Source organism: Bufo bufo, chromosome 3 (genome assembly GCF_905171765.1).
Source record: "Bufo bufo chromosome 3, aBufBuf1.1, whole genome shotgun sequence".
Lineage (NCBI taxonomy): Eukaryota > Metazoa > Chordata > Amphibia > Anura > Bufonidae > Bufo > Bufo bufo.
The window spans coordinates 72,126,523-72,140,681 of NC_053391.1; the positions used below are offsets into that span (position 1 = coordinate 72,126,523).

Here is a 14,159-nt window from a genome sequence, read left to right on the forward strand (position 1 = left end):
TACCAGCAAATAAACTGCAAACGCGCAAAATAAATAGTGAAAAGAACAAATTGTTTACCTGGCTGCATAATCTGCTAAAGTAATATCACAAAAATGAATTGCTCTGTCTATATGAATTTGTATGTGCTTTAGGCTACATGCACACGACCGTTGTGCAGTCCGCAAAACACGGATGGTGTCCGTGTGCATTCCGCAATTTGCGGAACGGCACGGAGAGCCTTTAATATAACTGCCTATTCTTGTCCGCAAAGACAGGCTTTTTGCGGACCACGGAACAGAGCAACGGAGTGCTGTCCGCATCTTTTGCGGCCCCATTGAAGTGAATGGGTCCGCATCCGAGCCGTTAAAACTGCATCTCGGATGCGGACCAAAACAACGGCCGTGTGCATGAGGGCTTATGCACAGCTAAATGACTGGACCGATCTGCACCTTGGAACATAGGTACATCAAGTGTTTGGGAAGGTTTCAGACCGGGTCTCAACTCTCTAGGACACACGGTTCTTGAGATATATAAAAAAAAAAATATGGTACTATGACTCGTATTAGCCAATAGAAGCTTGGAGGTCTTTCACTCATATCTTAACTGCCATACACATGGTCATATGACCCTTATTGGCCAATAGAAGCTTATAGGTCCTTCACTCTGTCACATACACACAGTTTTACACCAGGTTTCCATAACAACCCAGCCATTTTTCTTCACTGCTATAGGTCAACTTTAAAAGTGACGTGGCACTGCGGAGGTCACTGTTAAGGGGGCAGTGTGCTGGGGGAGTCACTGTTAAGGGTTGGGATAATGTAGAAGTCAATGTAAAGGGGGAGGGGTGTTGTGGAGGGCACTGCTAAAGAGGTGGGGTATTGTAGAAGTCACTGTTAAGAGGAAAGGGCTGGACGCTATGGAGGTCACGGTTATGGGGGACACTGTGGATATCTTTTAATAACATGCATAAAGAATAAATTAAATATGTCATCAATTTCATTTAATGTTTGTGTGTGTTGTTAAAAGATATCAACAGTATCCACTATAACAGTGACATCTACAGCACCCCGTCCCCTTAACAGTGACCTCCACAGCCCCAAAACACATTAACACTGATCCCAACAGAGCCCCTTAACCTTAAAATGGGACCTCCACAGCAGCCCACCACCTTAAAGGGAGTCTGTCACCACAATTTGCCCTTATAGACCACTTACATAGCACTATAGCATAACTATAGATCAGTCAAATGGTGCCTTTGTCTTTTTGTTTGGATGTTCACCAGAGGCAAAAACAGAGTTTTATTCATATGTAAATGACGGCTCGCAAGTGCCCAAGGGCGGCGTTCGGGCTGTAAGTGCCCAGGCCACTCTTCCTTCTTCTCACATAACCCCTCCCCAGCCTGTTGCTTGGCCCGCCCTGTATGCCTCTTACGTCATCCAGTGTACTGGCCAATATCCCGCCCGCGCATGCGCACTGCATGGAATGATGCTGCTGCCCACAATGGTCATCACAGAGCGCATGCGCCACGTTGTGATGGCGAAGGCAAAAAAACTCTCCCTTTTTGAACGTCGGGTTGTTGAACTGCATAAGCAGGGTCTCTCACAGCACACCATCACTGCTGAGGTGGGACACAGTAAGACAGTCATTTGGAATTTCTTAAATGATCCTGAGGGTTATGAAACAAAAAAGTCAAGTGGAAGACCCCAAAAAATTTCATCAGCACTGAGCGGGAGGATCCAATTGGCTGTCCGTCAAGACACTGGACGATCCTCGACCCAAATTAAGGCCCTTACTGGTGCTGACTGCAGCCCCATAACCATCAGACGGGATTTGAGACTGAAGGGCTTCAAAAACAAAAAACGTCTTCAAAGACCTCGTCTCCTTGAACGCCACAGAACTGCTCGTTTGGACTTTGCAAGAGAGCATCAAACATGGGTCATTCAAAAGGTGGAAGAAAGTTTTATTCTCTGATGAAAAAAAATTTAAACCTTGATGGTCCTGATGGTTTCCAACGTTACTGGCAGGACAAGCAGATCCCATCTGAGATGTTTTCTACGCGCCACAGTGGAGGGGGCACCATAATGGTCTGGGGTGTTTTTTTCTTCAGTGGAACAATGGAACTTCAGGAAGTTTAGGGGCGTCAAACGGCCGCTGGCTATGTCCAGATGTTGCAGAGAGCATTCCTCATGACTGAGGGCCCTCGTCTGTGTGGTAACGACTGGGTTTTTCAACAGGACAACGCTACAGTACACAATGCTCGCAGGACAAGGGACTTCTTTCAGGAGAATAACATTACTCTTTTGGCCCATCCTGCGTGTTCCCCTGATCTAAATCTAATTGAGAACCTTTGGGGATGGATGGCAAGGGAAGTTTACAAAAATGGACAACAGTTACAGACAGTAGATGGCCTTCGTGCGGCCGTCTTCACCACTTGGAGAAATGTTCCCACTCACCTCATGGAAACGCTTGCATCAAGCATGCCAAAATAAATTTTTGAAGTGATAAACAATAACGGCGGAGCTACTCATTACTGAGTTCATGTTTGGAAGTTGGATTTCTGTTTTGGGGGGGGGTTTCGATTTTTTTTGGAGGTGTGGTCCTAAACTTTTGATCAGCTGAAAAACAGCCTGTTTCAGTTTATTCGTTGTTTTCATTAAATCGAATGCTCAAAAAATGTTTTGTCTCACTCCCATTTCTTCTTGTTGCATGTTGAAGCTCTACTTGGAACCTTGTTAAGATCCACACACACACACACACACACACACGGATACACACACATATATACACATGGTGAGCCAAATGTCTCAGGACACCCTTTTATTTCAGAAATGAAAGGGAAAATTAAATATCTGAATACCCCAGCAAGTAATGGGGAGAGAGGGCCCATCTTTTAGGATATGTCCGGACATGGCCGCCATATTGGATTAAGGGCAAATTTTTCCAATTGAAAGGGGGTCATGTAGCATATCAAAGAATTTTCTCAGAAACCAGTTGTCACAATCAGATTTGCAATATCACCGCAGAAAGTTGCAACAAAGTTACCTCAAAAGTTACAACAAAGGTTTTGAACTTTCTGCGTTGATAACCTTTTGAACCACAACAGATATTGCAAATCTGACAGCGAAAATAGATCAATCGGTTTCTGCGAAAATTCTGGTCTTCTTTCATATGCCACATGATCCTATTCCCATTGGAAAAAATTAGTCCTAGATCCAATTTGACGGCTTTCAAGATAGTGGCCATGTTCTGGGCATGGCCTAAAAGATAGGCCCCCTACATAAAATTCATGTACCTTTATCTTGGAACCATGAAGTAGGACGGGCAATTTATCTTCTCTTGGTGGAATGTATAATTCCCATTTGCCAAAATCCAACTTCTTATATGGATGAGAAAAGGGATTCCAATTATCTAAAATGCATGAGAAATCAAAAGTTACATAATGATTTTGGAGGTACACAAAATTAAGATACTTGTACCTTTGTTAGATCTTAGCACTGGAAAATAAGAGAACGTTTCCCAAAGTTGTGATTTCTGAAGTGGCAAACATCTGTGGATGGAACAGAAGCACCAGTTTCACGAACTGGACATAAGGGAACAGATTTACTAATGTGTCTTTGCTGCAATTTGGCACATCTAGGGTTTCTACACTTTTTCCTGACAGGTTCAGCAGGGGTCGCAGCTTAGCAGAATGTGGGTGTAGCTTTATGGGAAAGCTGGGGCTTAGGATGTGCCATTTTGTTCCAAACTTGCTCTACAACTCAGGCATAAAAAAGTGACTCAAAGTAAGCCAACCAATAGTTAGTTTAGAGTCAGAAAAAATGTCTATCCCTGCACCACATCTATCATCCAGACTGAGCCCCTGTGGTAAATCTGGTAAAAGTCTAAACAGGCCGTCTTTAGGATTAGTAAATCTGGGCCAAGGTGTTTTGGAGACGTAAGGTTTGTTTAGTAGAGCCACAGGGCACACAGCCTTAAATGTGGAGACTAAAATTAAGTAATCATAGTGATTGCCTGAAACCAAACTTCGTTCTACAGTAATGAGACATTAAAGGCAGTCTGTGGCCATGAAATTCACAGTTAAACCAGGCACAATGCCTTGTAGGGTTAGCTCAGCTCAATGTAATGATAACTTTCACTGATCCATTGCTTCAGTCTAGAGAAAATGTACTTTTTTTAAATCCATATCCAAATGAGCAGCTACGTGCACCATGGGTGGGCTGAAGACACTGTGCACCCTCCTGCTTCTTCTGACAGTCCATCCATCTCCTTGATCAAGAGGACCAGGTTCCAGGATAGTTATCTGGCCTGACCCTGTCAATCCAGAAGGAGAATGACAAAAGAAGCAGAAGGAGTCATAGTGCACACAGTGGCTCGACCTGTCCTTGGTGCACTTAAAGAGGAGCTATCATGGGTCCTGACTTTGTTAACTAAGTAGCAGGACATGTAGAGCGGCGCCCAGGGATCTCCCTGCACTTACTATTATACCCAGGCGCCGCTCCGTTCGCCCGCTGTGGCCCCCGGTATATTCTCCCGCGATGTATGCTAATTACTACTATCGGAACACCAGGGAGGAGACATCAGCTTTTCTCCCCGAGCATTCCTTCTCCCTGGCTGTAGCGTTGTTCAAATCGCAGCGCCGTACGTCACAGCCAGGAAGAAGAAAAAAAAAAAAAACTCACCTTGTCTACCGTCTCACTTTGGGCATTTGTATACACATCGGTATAAATTGGTATAGTATAATAAAATGATATGACTTTTGTTAGCTTAAGAATATTCATGCTCTGTGTATTGCATGTTATTTTGCAGCAAAAATAACATTACTACCATATTTACGATGAAAGATTTCTATCAATATTTTTGCTCGAGGCAAGAGACAAACGTACGGGCACTAAAGTTCACTCTGAGATTTAAATTCCTCTGTTCCAGACAAATAGAAAGCTACCCACAGTGAATAGGGGAATGGTACAGGGAACAATAATCTATATGCAATAGGTAGAAAATGTACAAGCAGCATCAATTTTACTGCTGCACCAGCAGGTTTCAGAGTAAATGTGATAGGTTCCCTGCAGGAAACATCTCTGCTGGCCTAGAACGCAGAGATAAAGGGCTGACAGATCAATTTTTTTTTTTTTTTCATTGAAATGAGGAAACTAACTTAAAAAAAAGTATTCTTCATAAGAATGTACTTTGCACATAAAATATAACCACATTAAAAGTGTTGTAAAACTCTATGAAATAAATAAGCAAAATAAAAAAACAGAAGTTCAATATCTGCATACAACAACTTCTCCAAAGCAAGAGGTATATTGTTTGTATCAGTAAATATTCTCCAAATAGAATTGAAAGGAGTGACATACACTTGGGTTTGGGCATTTTACCAATAAACTAAAGAAAAATGTAAAATGTGTTTTCTGATGACAGATCACTAAAGTCTGATTAATAAGTCTTCATACAATGAAATCCCCACTGTTACTTCGGTGATATAAGTTTATTATGCGACTGTAATCAAGTCTGAACTCCTATATTTGATATTTTCTCTGTATCATGGAAAAGTATTTTTTGTTTTATTTGTTTTAAAAAACTTTAATAAAAAGAATTTTACAAGAAATCCCCACTGTTAACGTATTTTTCGCCCACAAGATGCACCTAGGTTTTAGAGGAGGAAAATAAGAAAAAAATATTTTTCATTACACCTCAGGTCAGACCACCAAACAGACCCCCAATATTAATCAGACTTCAGCTCACAGCCTCAATCAGACCCCCAATGTTAATAAGACCCTCAATCAGACCTCAGATCAGAGCCCAATGTTAATAAGATCCCCCATTCAGACTTCAGATGAGACCCCATGCCTCACATCAGCCCCCTGCTATATCTCATAACCTCCAGCCATATTTATTTGCCCTTCGCTATGTTTGATTATCCCCCAGCCAAGTTTCAGCAGCCCCCAGGCAGGTTTCAGCAGCCCCCAGCTTTAGATCACAAAAAAATAAATCACTTACCTCTCCTGCTCCTGGACGCGGCCGTTCCTCACTGCCTGCGCTCTGTCTGACTCCTCCGTCGGCTGTGCTCTGTGAACCGGCACGCAAAGCTTGAGGTCACAAAGTGCCCTCACGCTGTGCACAGCCCTGCACAGCCGACAGCCAAGGACCAGGAAGCAGTGAGTACAAAGCCTTCACCGCTTCCTGGTCCTCCGGTACTAATGAGTGCTTCCATAATCCACTTTGGGGGGAAAAAAAGTGTGGCTTATGGGGCAAAAAATATGGTAAGTCACTATGGATAACACTATACCGGTATATATTATAGAAGGAAGACGACGGTGGTGTAGTCTAGATGACATGTCACCAGGATGGACGACACAATATCATGTACTGAAGGAATTAGGCAATGAGGTCAGAAGGAGTAGCGTGGAAATTAAGAATCATCCATGCAGTGAGACTATTGAAAAGTTTAATTTTTAATTTACCTTTATACAAGGCAATAAAAACCCTTTCAATCTAAGATCGACTCAGACCATCGACTCAGAATGGCCATTAAAATTTGACTGCTGTCGGTCAACAACTACAGTATAAGTAACAAACTGCACCTCATACCACTTCAGCCAGGAAAGAAAGGAGGAAGCTCCTACCGCATTTCCCAAAAACAGAAGAATCAGGCATGCAGAACACCAATCCTACTCTCCCCCAACATGTGCTGTTAGGAGGAGGCCCAACAAACACATGAGATGATCAGCTGGTCGAGATGAAATCAGCAGGTTTAGCTGATCTATGTCGATTGTGTATGGTCAGCTTTATTCTGACGTTAGTGTTGACAGATCCTTCAACTGCAGTGTGAACAGAGGGTCTTAGTTTAATAACGGGTATGATTTAGAAAACCCACTTTCTTGTATATAAAATATTAATATGGCTTAACCACCTCAGCCCCCTTAGCTTAAACACCCTTAATGACCAGGCCACTTTTTACACTTCTGACCTACACTACTTTAACCGTTTATTGCTCGGTCATGCAACTTACCACCCAAATGAATTTTACCTCCTTTTCTTCTCACTAATAGAGCTTTCATTTGGTGGTATTTCATTGCTGCTGACATTTTTACTTTTTTTGTTATTAATCGAAATTTAACGATTTTTTTGCAAAAAAAATGACATTTTTCACTTTCAGTTGTAAAATTTTGCAAAAAAAAACGACATCCATATATACATTTTTCTCTAAATTTATTGTTCTACATGTCTTTGATAAAAAAAAAAAAATGGTTTGGGTAAAAGTTATAGCGTTTACAAATTATGGTACAAAAATGTGAATTTCCGCTTTTTGAAGCAGCTCTGACTTTCTGAGCACCTGTCATGTTTCCTGAGGTTCTACAATGGCCAGACAGTACAAACACCCCACAAATGACCCCATTTCGGAAAGTAGACACCATAAGGTATTTGCTGATGGGCATAGTGAGTTCATAGAACTTTTTATTTTTTGTCACAAGTTAGCGGAAAATGATGATTTTTTTTTTATTTTTTTTTTTCTTACAAACTCTCATATTCCACTAACTTGTGACAAAAAATAAAAACTTCCATGAACTCACTATGCCCATCAGCAAAAACCTTGGGGTGTCTTCTTTCCAAAATGGGGTCACTTGTGGGGTAGTTATACTGCCCTGGGATTCTAGGGGCCCTAATGTGTGGTAAGTAGTTTGAAATCAAAATCTAAAAAATGGCCGGTGAAATCCGAAAGGTGCTCTTTGGAATGTGGACCCCTTTGCCCACCTAGGCTGCAAAAAAGTGTCACACATCTGGTATCCCCGTACTCAGGAGAAGTTGGGCAATGTGTTTTGGGGTGTCATTTTACATATACCCATGCTGGGTGAGATAAATATCTCGGTCAAATGGCAACTTTGTATAAAAAAAATGGGAAAAGTTGTCTTTTGCCAAGATATTTTTCTCACCCAGCATGGGTATATGTAAAAAGACACCCCAAAACACATTGCCCAACTTCTCCTGAGTACGGCGATACCAGATGTGTGACACTTTTTTGCAGCCTAGGTGGGCAAAGGGGCCCACATTCCAAAGAGCACCTTTCGGATTTCACCGGCCATTTTTTACAGATTTTGATTTCAAACCACTTCTCACGCATTCGACCCCTAAAATGCCAGGGCAGTATAACTACCCCACAAGTGACCCCATTTTGGAAAGAAGACACCCCAAGGTATTTCGTGATGGGCATAGTGAGTTCATGGAAGTTTTTATTTTTTGTCACAAGTTAGTGGAATATGAGACTTTGTAAGGAAAAAAAAAATCTAAAAAAAAATCATCATATTCCGCTAACTTGTGACAAAAAATATAAAATTCTAGGAACTCGCCATGCCCCTCACAGAATACCTTGAGGTGTCTTCTTTCCAAAATGGGGTGACTTGTGGGGTAGTTATACTGCCCTGGCATTCTAGGGGCCCTAATGTGTGGTAAGTAGGTAAATGACCTGTGAAATCCGAAAGGTGCTCTTTGGAATGTGGGCCCCTTTGCCCACCTAGGCTGCAAAAAAGTGTCACACATGTGGTATCGCCGTTTTCAGGAGAAGTTGGGCAATGTGTTTTGGGGTGTCTTTTTACATATACTCATGCTGGGTGAGAGAAATATCTCGGCAAAAGACAACTTTTCCCATTTTTTTATACAAAGTTGGCATTTGACCAAGATATTTATCTCACCCAGCATAGGTATATGTAAAATGACACCCCAAAACACATTGCCCAACTTCTCCTGAGTACGGCGATACCAGATGTGTGACACTTTTTTGCAGCCTAGATGCGCAAAGGGGCCCACATTCCTTTTATGAGGGCATTTTTAGACATTTGGATCCCAGACTTCTTCTCACGCTTTAGGGCCCCTAGAATGCCAGGGCAGTATAAATACCCCACATGTGACCCCATTTTGGAAAGAAGACACCCCAAGGTATTCAATGAGGGGCATGGCGAGTTCATAGAATTTTATTTTTTTTTGCCACAAGTTAGCGGAAATTGATATATATTTTTTTTTCTCACAAAGTCTCCCTTTCCGCTAACTTGGGACAAAAATTTCAATCTTTCATGGACTCAATATGCCCCTCACGGAATGTCTTCTTTCCGAAATGGGGTCACATGTGGGGTATTTATACTGCCATGGCATTCTAGGGGCCCTAAAGCGTGAGAAGAAGTCTGGAATATAAATGTCTAAAAATTTTTACGCATTTGGATTCCGTGAGGGGTATGGTGAGTTCATGTGAGATTTTATTTTTTGACACAAGTTAGTGGAATATGAGACTTTGTAAGAAAAAAAAATAATAATTTCCGCTAACTTGGGCCAAAAAAATGTCTGAATGGAGCCTTACAGGGGGGTGATCAATGACAGGGGGGTGATCAATGACAGGGGGGTGATCAGGGAGTCTATATGGGGTGATCACCCCCCTGTCATTGATCACCCCCCTGTAAGGCTGCATTCAGATGTCTGTATGATTTTTACGGATCCACTGATACATGGATCGGATCCGCAAAACACATACGGACATCTGAATGCAGCCTTACAGGGGGGTGATCAATGACAGGGGGGTGACCAGGGAGTCTATATGGGGTGATCACCCCCCTGTCATTGATCACCCCCCTATAAGGCTCCATTCAGATGTCTGTATGTGTTTTGCGGATCCGATCCATGTATCAGTGGATCCGTAAAAATCATACGGACATCTGAATGCAGCCTTACAGGGGGGTGATCAATGACAGGGGGGTGATCAGGGAGTCTATATGGGGTGATAACCCCCCTGTCATTGATGACCCCCCTGTAAGGCTCCATTCAGACGTCCGTATGTGTTTTGCGGATCTGATCCATGTATCCGTGGATGTGTAAAAATCATACGGACATCTGAATGCAGCCTTACAGGGGGGTGATCAGGGAGTCTATATGGGGTGATAACCCCCCTGTCATTGATGAACCCCCTGTAAGGCTCCATTCAGATGTCCGTATGTGTTTTGCGGATCCGAACCATGTATCAGTGGATGTGTAAAAATCATACGGACATCTGAATGTAGCCTGACAGGGGGGTGATCAATGACAGGGGGGTGATCAGGGAGTCTATATGGGGTGATCACCCCCCTGTAAGGCTCCATTCAGATGTCCGTATGTGTTTTGCGGATCCGATCCATGTATCAGTGGATCCGTAAAAATCATACGGACATCTGAATGCAGCCTTACAGGGGGGTGATCAATGACAGGGGGGTGATCAGGGAGTGTATATGGGGTGATCACCTCCGTCATTGATCACTCCCCTGTAAGGCTCCATTCAGACGTCCGTATGTGTTTTGCGGATCCGATCCATCTATCAGTGGATCCGTAAAATTCATACAGACCTCTGAATGGAGCCTTACAGGGGGGTGATCAATGACAGGGGGGTGATCAATGACAGGGGGGTGATCAGGGAGTCTATATGGGGTGATTAGGGGTTCATAAGGCGCCTGTGTGCGCGCGTTCACAGGAAATCTTGCGTCTCGCGAGATGACGCACGGATGCGTCCAGGAGGAATGAATCAACCACCTTCCGGACGCATCCGTGCGTTAGGCGGTCCGGAGATGGTTAAAGAGGACCTTTCACTTGTAAAAACTATGTGAACTAAGTATGCTGCCATGTAGAGCGGCGCCCGGGGATCTCACTGCACTTACTATTATCCCCGGGCGCCGCTCCGTTCTCCCGTTATGCCCTCCGGTACCTTTGCTCCTTAAGTTATAGTAGGCGGGTCTTCCCTTGTCCTGTGGGCGTCTCCTTCTCCTAGGCTGCAGCGCTGGCCAATCGCAGCACACAGCTCACAGCCTGGGAGTTTTTTTTCTCTCAGGCTGTGAGCTGAGATTGGCCAGCGCTACAGCCTAGGAGACGGAGACGCCCACAGGACAAGGGAAGACCCGCCTACTATAACTTAAGGAGCAAAGGTACCAGAGGGCATAACGGGAGAACGGAGCGGCGCCCGTGGATAATAGTAAGTGCAGTGAGATCACCGGGCGCCGCTCTACATGGCAGCATACTTAGTTCACATAGTTTTTACAAGTGAAAGGTCCTCTTTAAGTTAAAGACGTTTTGCAGGATCAATTAATGGATGTACCAGCTATTGCATCTTGGTCTAGACAGAGAGAGATCAATCAACCAAGAAACACTGATCAAGAGAGAGAAATTGATTGAGATTGCCTGATAGACAGACTGTTTCATTTACTTACCAATCTGCACTACTGCAACAAGTCCAGCCTCTCAAATGTGTCAGCACCGGCATTGCTCCATTACCAAAACAACCAGCCCAGTTGACATTTGAGCTGATCAGCCTATTAGAGTGCAGGGACTCAGGGCCAATCAAGCTCAGCACCGGCATTACGTGCTTCCTGTTTGCCTTTTTTTTTGTTTCTGCCATGGTTCCTATGCAGGCCTTGGTAGACCAAATGCACGGTCTCACCCAGCAAGTCCAGGACATTGTGAAAGGGATCCAACGTAAGGAGAGCATTAAGTCTCCACCTCTAGCGATTGTTCCCACAGAGCTCCTAGAACCCCAAATAAAGTTGCCTGATCGCTTTTCGGGTGATAGGAAGCAGTTTTTGACTTTCAGGATGAATTGCAAATTATACTTTCATATCAGACCTCTTGTTCAGGGTCAGAGCTTCAGAAAATGCGGATCATTATTTCTCTCCTGCAAGGGGATCCCAAAGAATGGGCCTTCTCTGTTCCCCTTGACTCTCCTGAGCTATCATTTGTAGATATTTTTTTTTACTGCTCTTAGTTTACTTTATGACGAACATGACAGAATTATATTTGCCGAGTGCAAGATGGTCTCAAATCATCAGGGATGCAGACCTGTCGAGGACTATTTTCAGACTTCTGTAAACAGTGTGTCACCTTTAAATGGAATCTCTGAAATGTTGATTCCGCCAGGGTCTTGCTAACATACTAAAGGACCCATTAGTGAGCTACCCTTTACCTGACTTTCTTGAAAAGACTATGAAATTAGCTGTGCGGTTGAACAGACAACTTTGGTAACGTAGAAGAGAACGTTCATTCACACACGTTCCTACTTCCAGTGCAGATTTGCTATCCAATTTTTCCAAGGTATCTGCTTCCACTGAGGAACCTATGCAGCTGGACGTTACTATGTATCCTCAAGACAGAGGGAGCTTTAGGAAGAAAAAGGGATTATGGGGGTCATTTATGAAACAGAAATACTCCAAAATTAGGCATATTTCTGGTGCAGATTACGGCACAAAGGTTCTTTGTGCCACAATCTGTGACTTCTCCCTGCTCATGCCAGGTCTAAAAACGTGGTCGTGGCGGCAGGCCCGTCTCAATTACAATTTTCCACGCCCGGTTTAGGCGTAGAAAATAGTCTAAATCAGGGATGCCCAACCTGTGACTAAAATGCTGATCTTAATAAATATGCCTTTATATTTCTATTGTGCCAACGCTGATCATCTACTCAAGACTTATCTGAAACAGATGGTGCTGGAAAGACTTCAGTGCCTAGGTAGTTCTCAGGAAAACCACTGAGGTGAGTAGGTATTTTCCAAAGTCTCTAAAAAGGTCTTGTTACCAGTATAGATTTCCTATAATTCCCATAGACAATCTGTAGTTGCTTTCGTAGACTCCGGATCTACCTGCAATCTTATTAATTTGGATTTTGCTGCATCTTTGGGTCTTCCTTTACTTACTCTCTCTGACCCTGTAATGTCACCGATCTAAACACCAAATCTTTGGCCAAAAGTTTTATTGAGTATTGTACCCCCAATATTACTATGCTGATTAGAGCCATCTGTGAGGAATATGGAGTATGATTTCATTCCTGCCATATGCTCTAGGAGTGGGCAGAGGAAATCAAGCTCCACAGTGGGGTACTGCTTCAAAGCCAGCAGAGGACCTATAGCAGTCCACCAGTGTTTACAACTTTTCACACTTTCATTCAGCTAGCCAGGAACCCAGCTAATGAAACAGGAAAAGCGTCCCTGCAGGGGGTCTAAGCCATTCACTACTTTACTCAGATTATCAGACAGGTTGGAACCGGCAGTTCATAAGAAATTATGAATCGCCCGTGCATTACATACATAAACCAGATACACATTTGTGCCCCTGTGGCCATGACGAACAGGCTTGTGATCATAGTCTGTCGGTGGGAGGCCAGGGAAGGGAGATATACATATCTCCCCACATAAACCAAATAACGGTACCATGCTTGGACTCTACTGGTGGCCGTAACCCAGGTGGATCCATTGGTCCCAGAACCACCTCCCTGTGACATTCTAGTCTGGAGTCATGAGCCCTAATCGGTTTTGTGGCTCATGTGCTGCCAGCCCAGCAGAGGGGGGGGGGGGGTTGGGGGGGGGGGGTGGACCTCTCCCAGAGGGGAGGGGCCAGCTACAGGTTAAAAGGCTTGTGCCAGCACAAGCGGGTGTGTCTTTTCTCTGTAAGGAGAGTCACATCGTGACGTGTTTAGAGGGACCTGCAACCTGCTGACATCACTCCCCACCATGTGAATACAGCTAAGAACTCATCAGAACCCAAAAGGACTCATCCATCTGGTAAACTGACTTTTGTTCTGCTTAACCCTGTTTGTACCATACCACCTGTATTTGTAACCTCAGACCACTGTATATATTCCTTGTGTGTATAGTAGGGATCGACCGATATTGATTTTTTAGGGCCGATACCGATAATTTGTGAACTTTCAGGCCGATAGCTGATAATTTATACCGATATTCTGGGAATTTTCATTTTTGAGGAAAAAAAAAATTCCTACACAAATCTGCTGAAAATTAATATGTTTATTGTTAATGTGTATTTTTTTTTGTTTATTGTTAATGTGTATTTTTTTTATTTTTTTTTTATAAATCTTTTTCATTTATACTTAATATTTTTGTGTGTTTTTTTTACTAACTTTTAGCCCCCTTAGGGACTAGAACCCTTGTCCTATTCACCCTGATAGATCTCTATCAGGGTGAATAGGACCTCACACTGTCCCTGCTGCTCTGTGCATAGTGCACACAGCAGCATGGAGCTTACCATAGCAGCCAGGGCTTCAATAGCGTCCTGGCTGCCATGGTAACCGATCGGAGCCCCAGGATTACACTGCTGGGGCTCCGATCGGAGGAGCAGGGGAGAGGGGATCCTGTGGCCACTGCCACCAATGAGTAATACTGGGTGGGGG

At 43.6% G+C, this 14,159-nt stretch overlaps 1 protein-coding gene across 3 annotated transcripts in view; it reads right to left on the minus strand.

The window, feature by feature from the left end:
* GBE1 (1,4-alpha-glucan branching enzyme 1) overlaps positions 1 to 14,159 on the minus strand; it is a 235,480-nt gene that overhangs the window by 161,557 nt on the left and 59,764 nt on the right. For all 3 annotated transcript variants that reach the window (XM_040423242.1, XM_040423241.1, XM_040423243.1), the window contains exon 4: positions 3,273 to 3,388. In XM_040423242.1, coding sequence (XP_040279176.1) covers positions 3,273 to 3,388 — 116 coding nt within the window. The remainder of the gene's footprint in view (positions 1 to 3,272; positions 3,389 to 14,159) is intronic.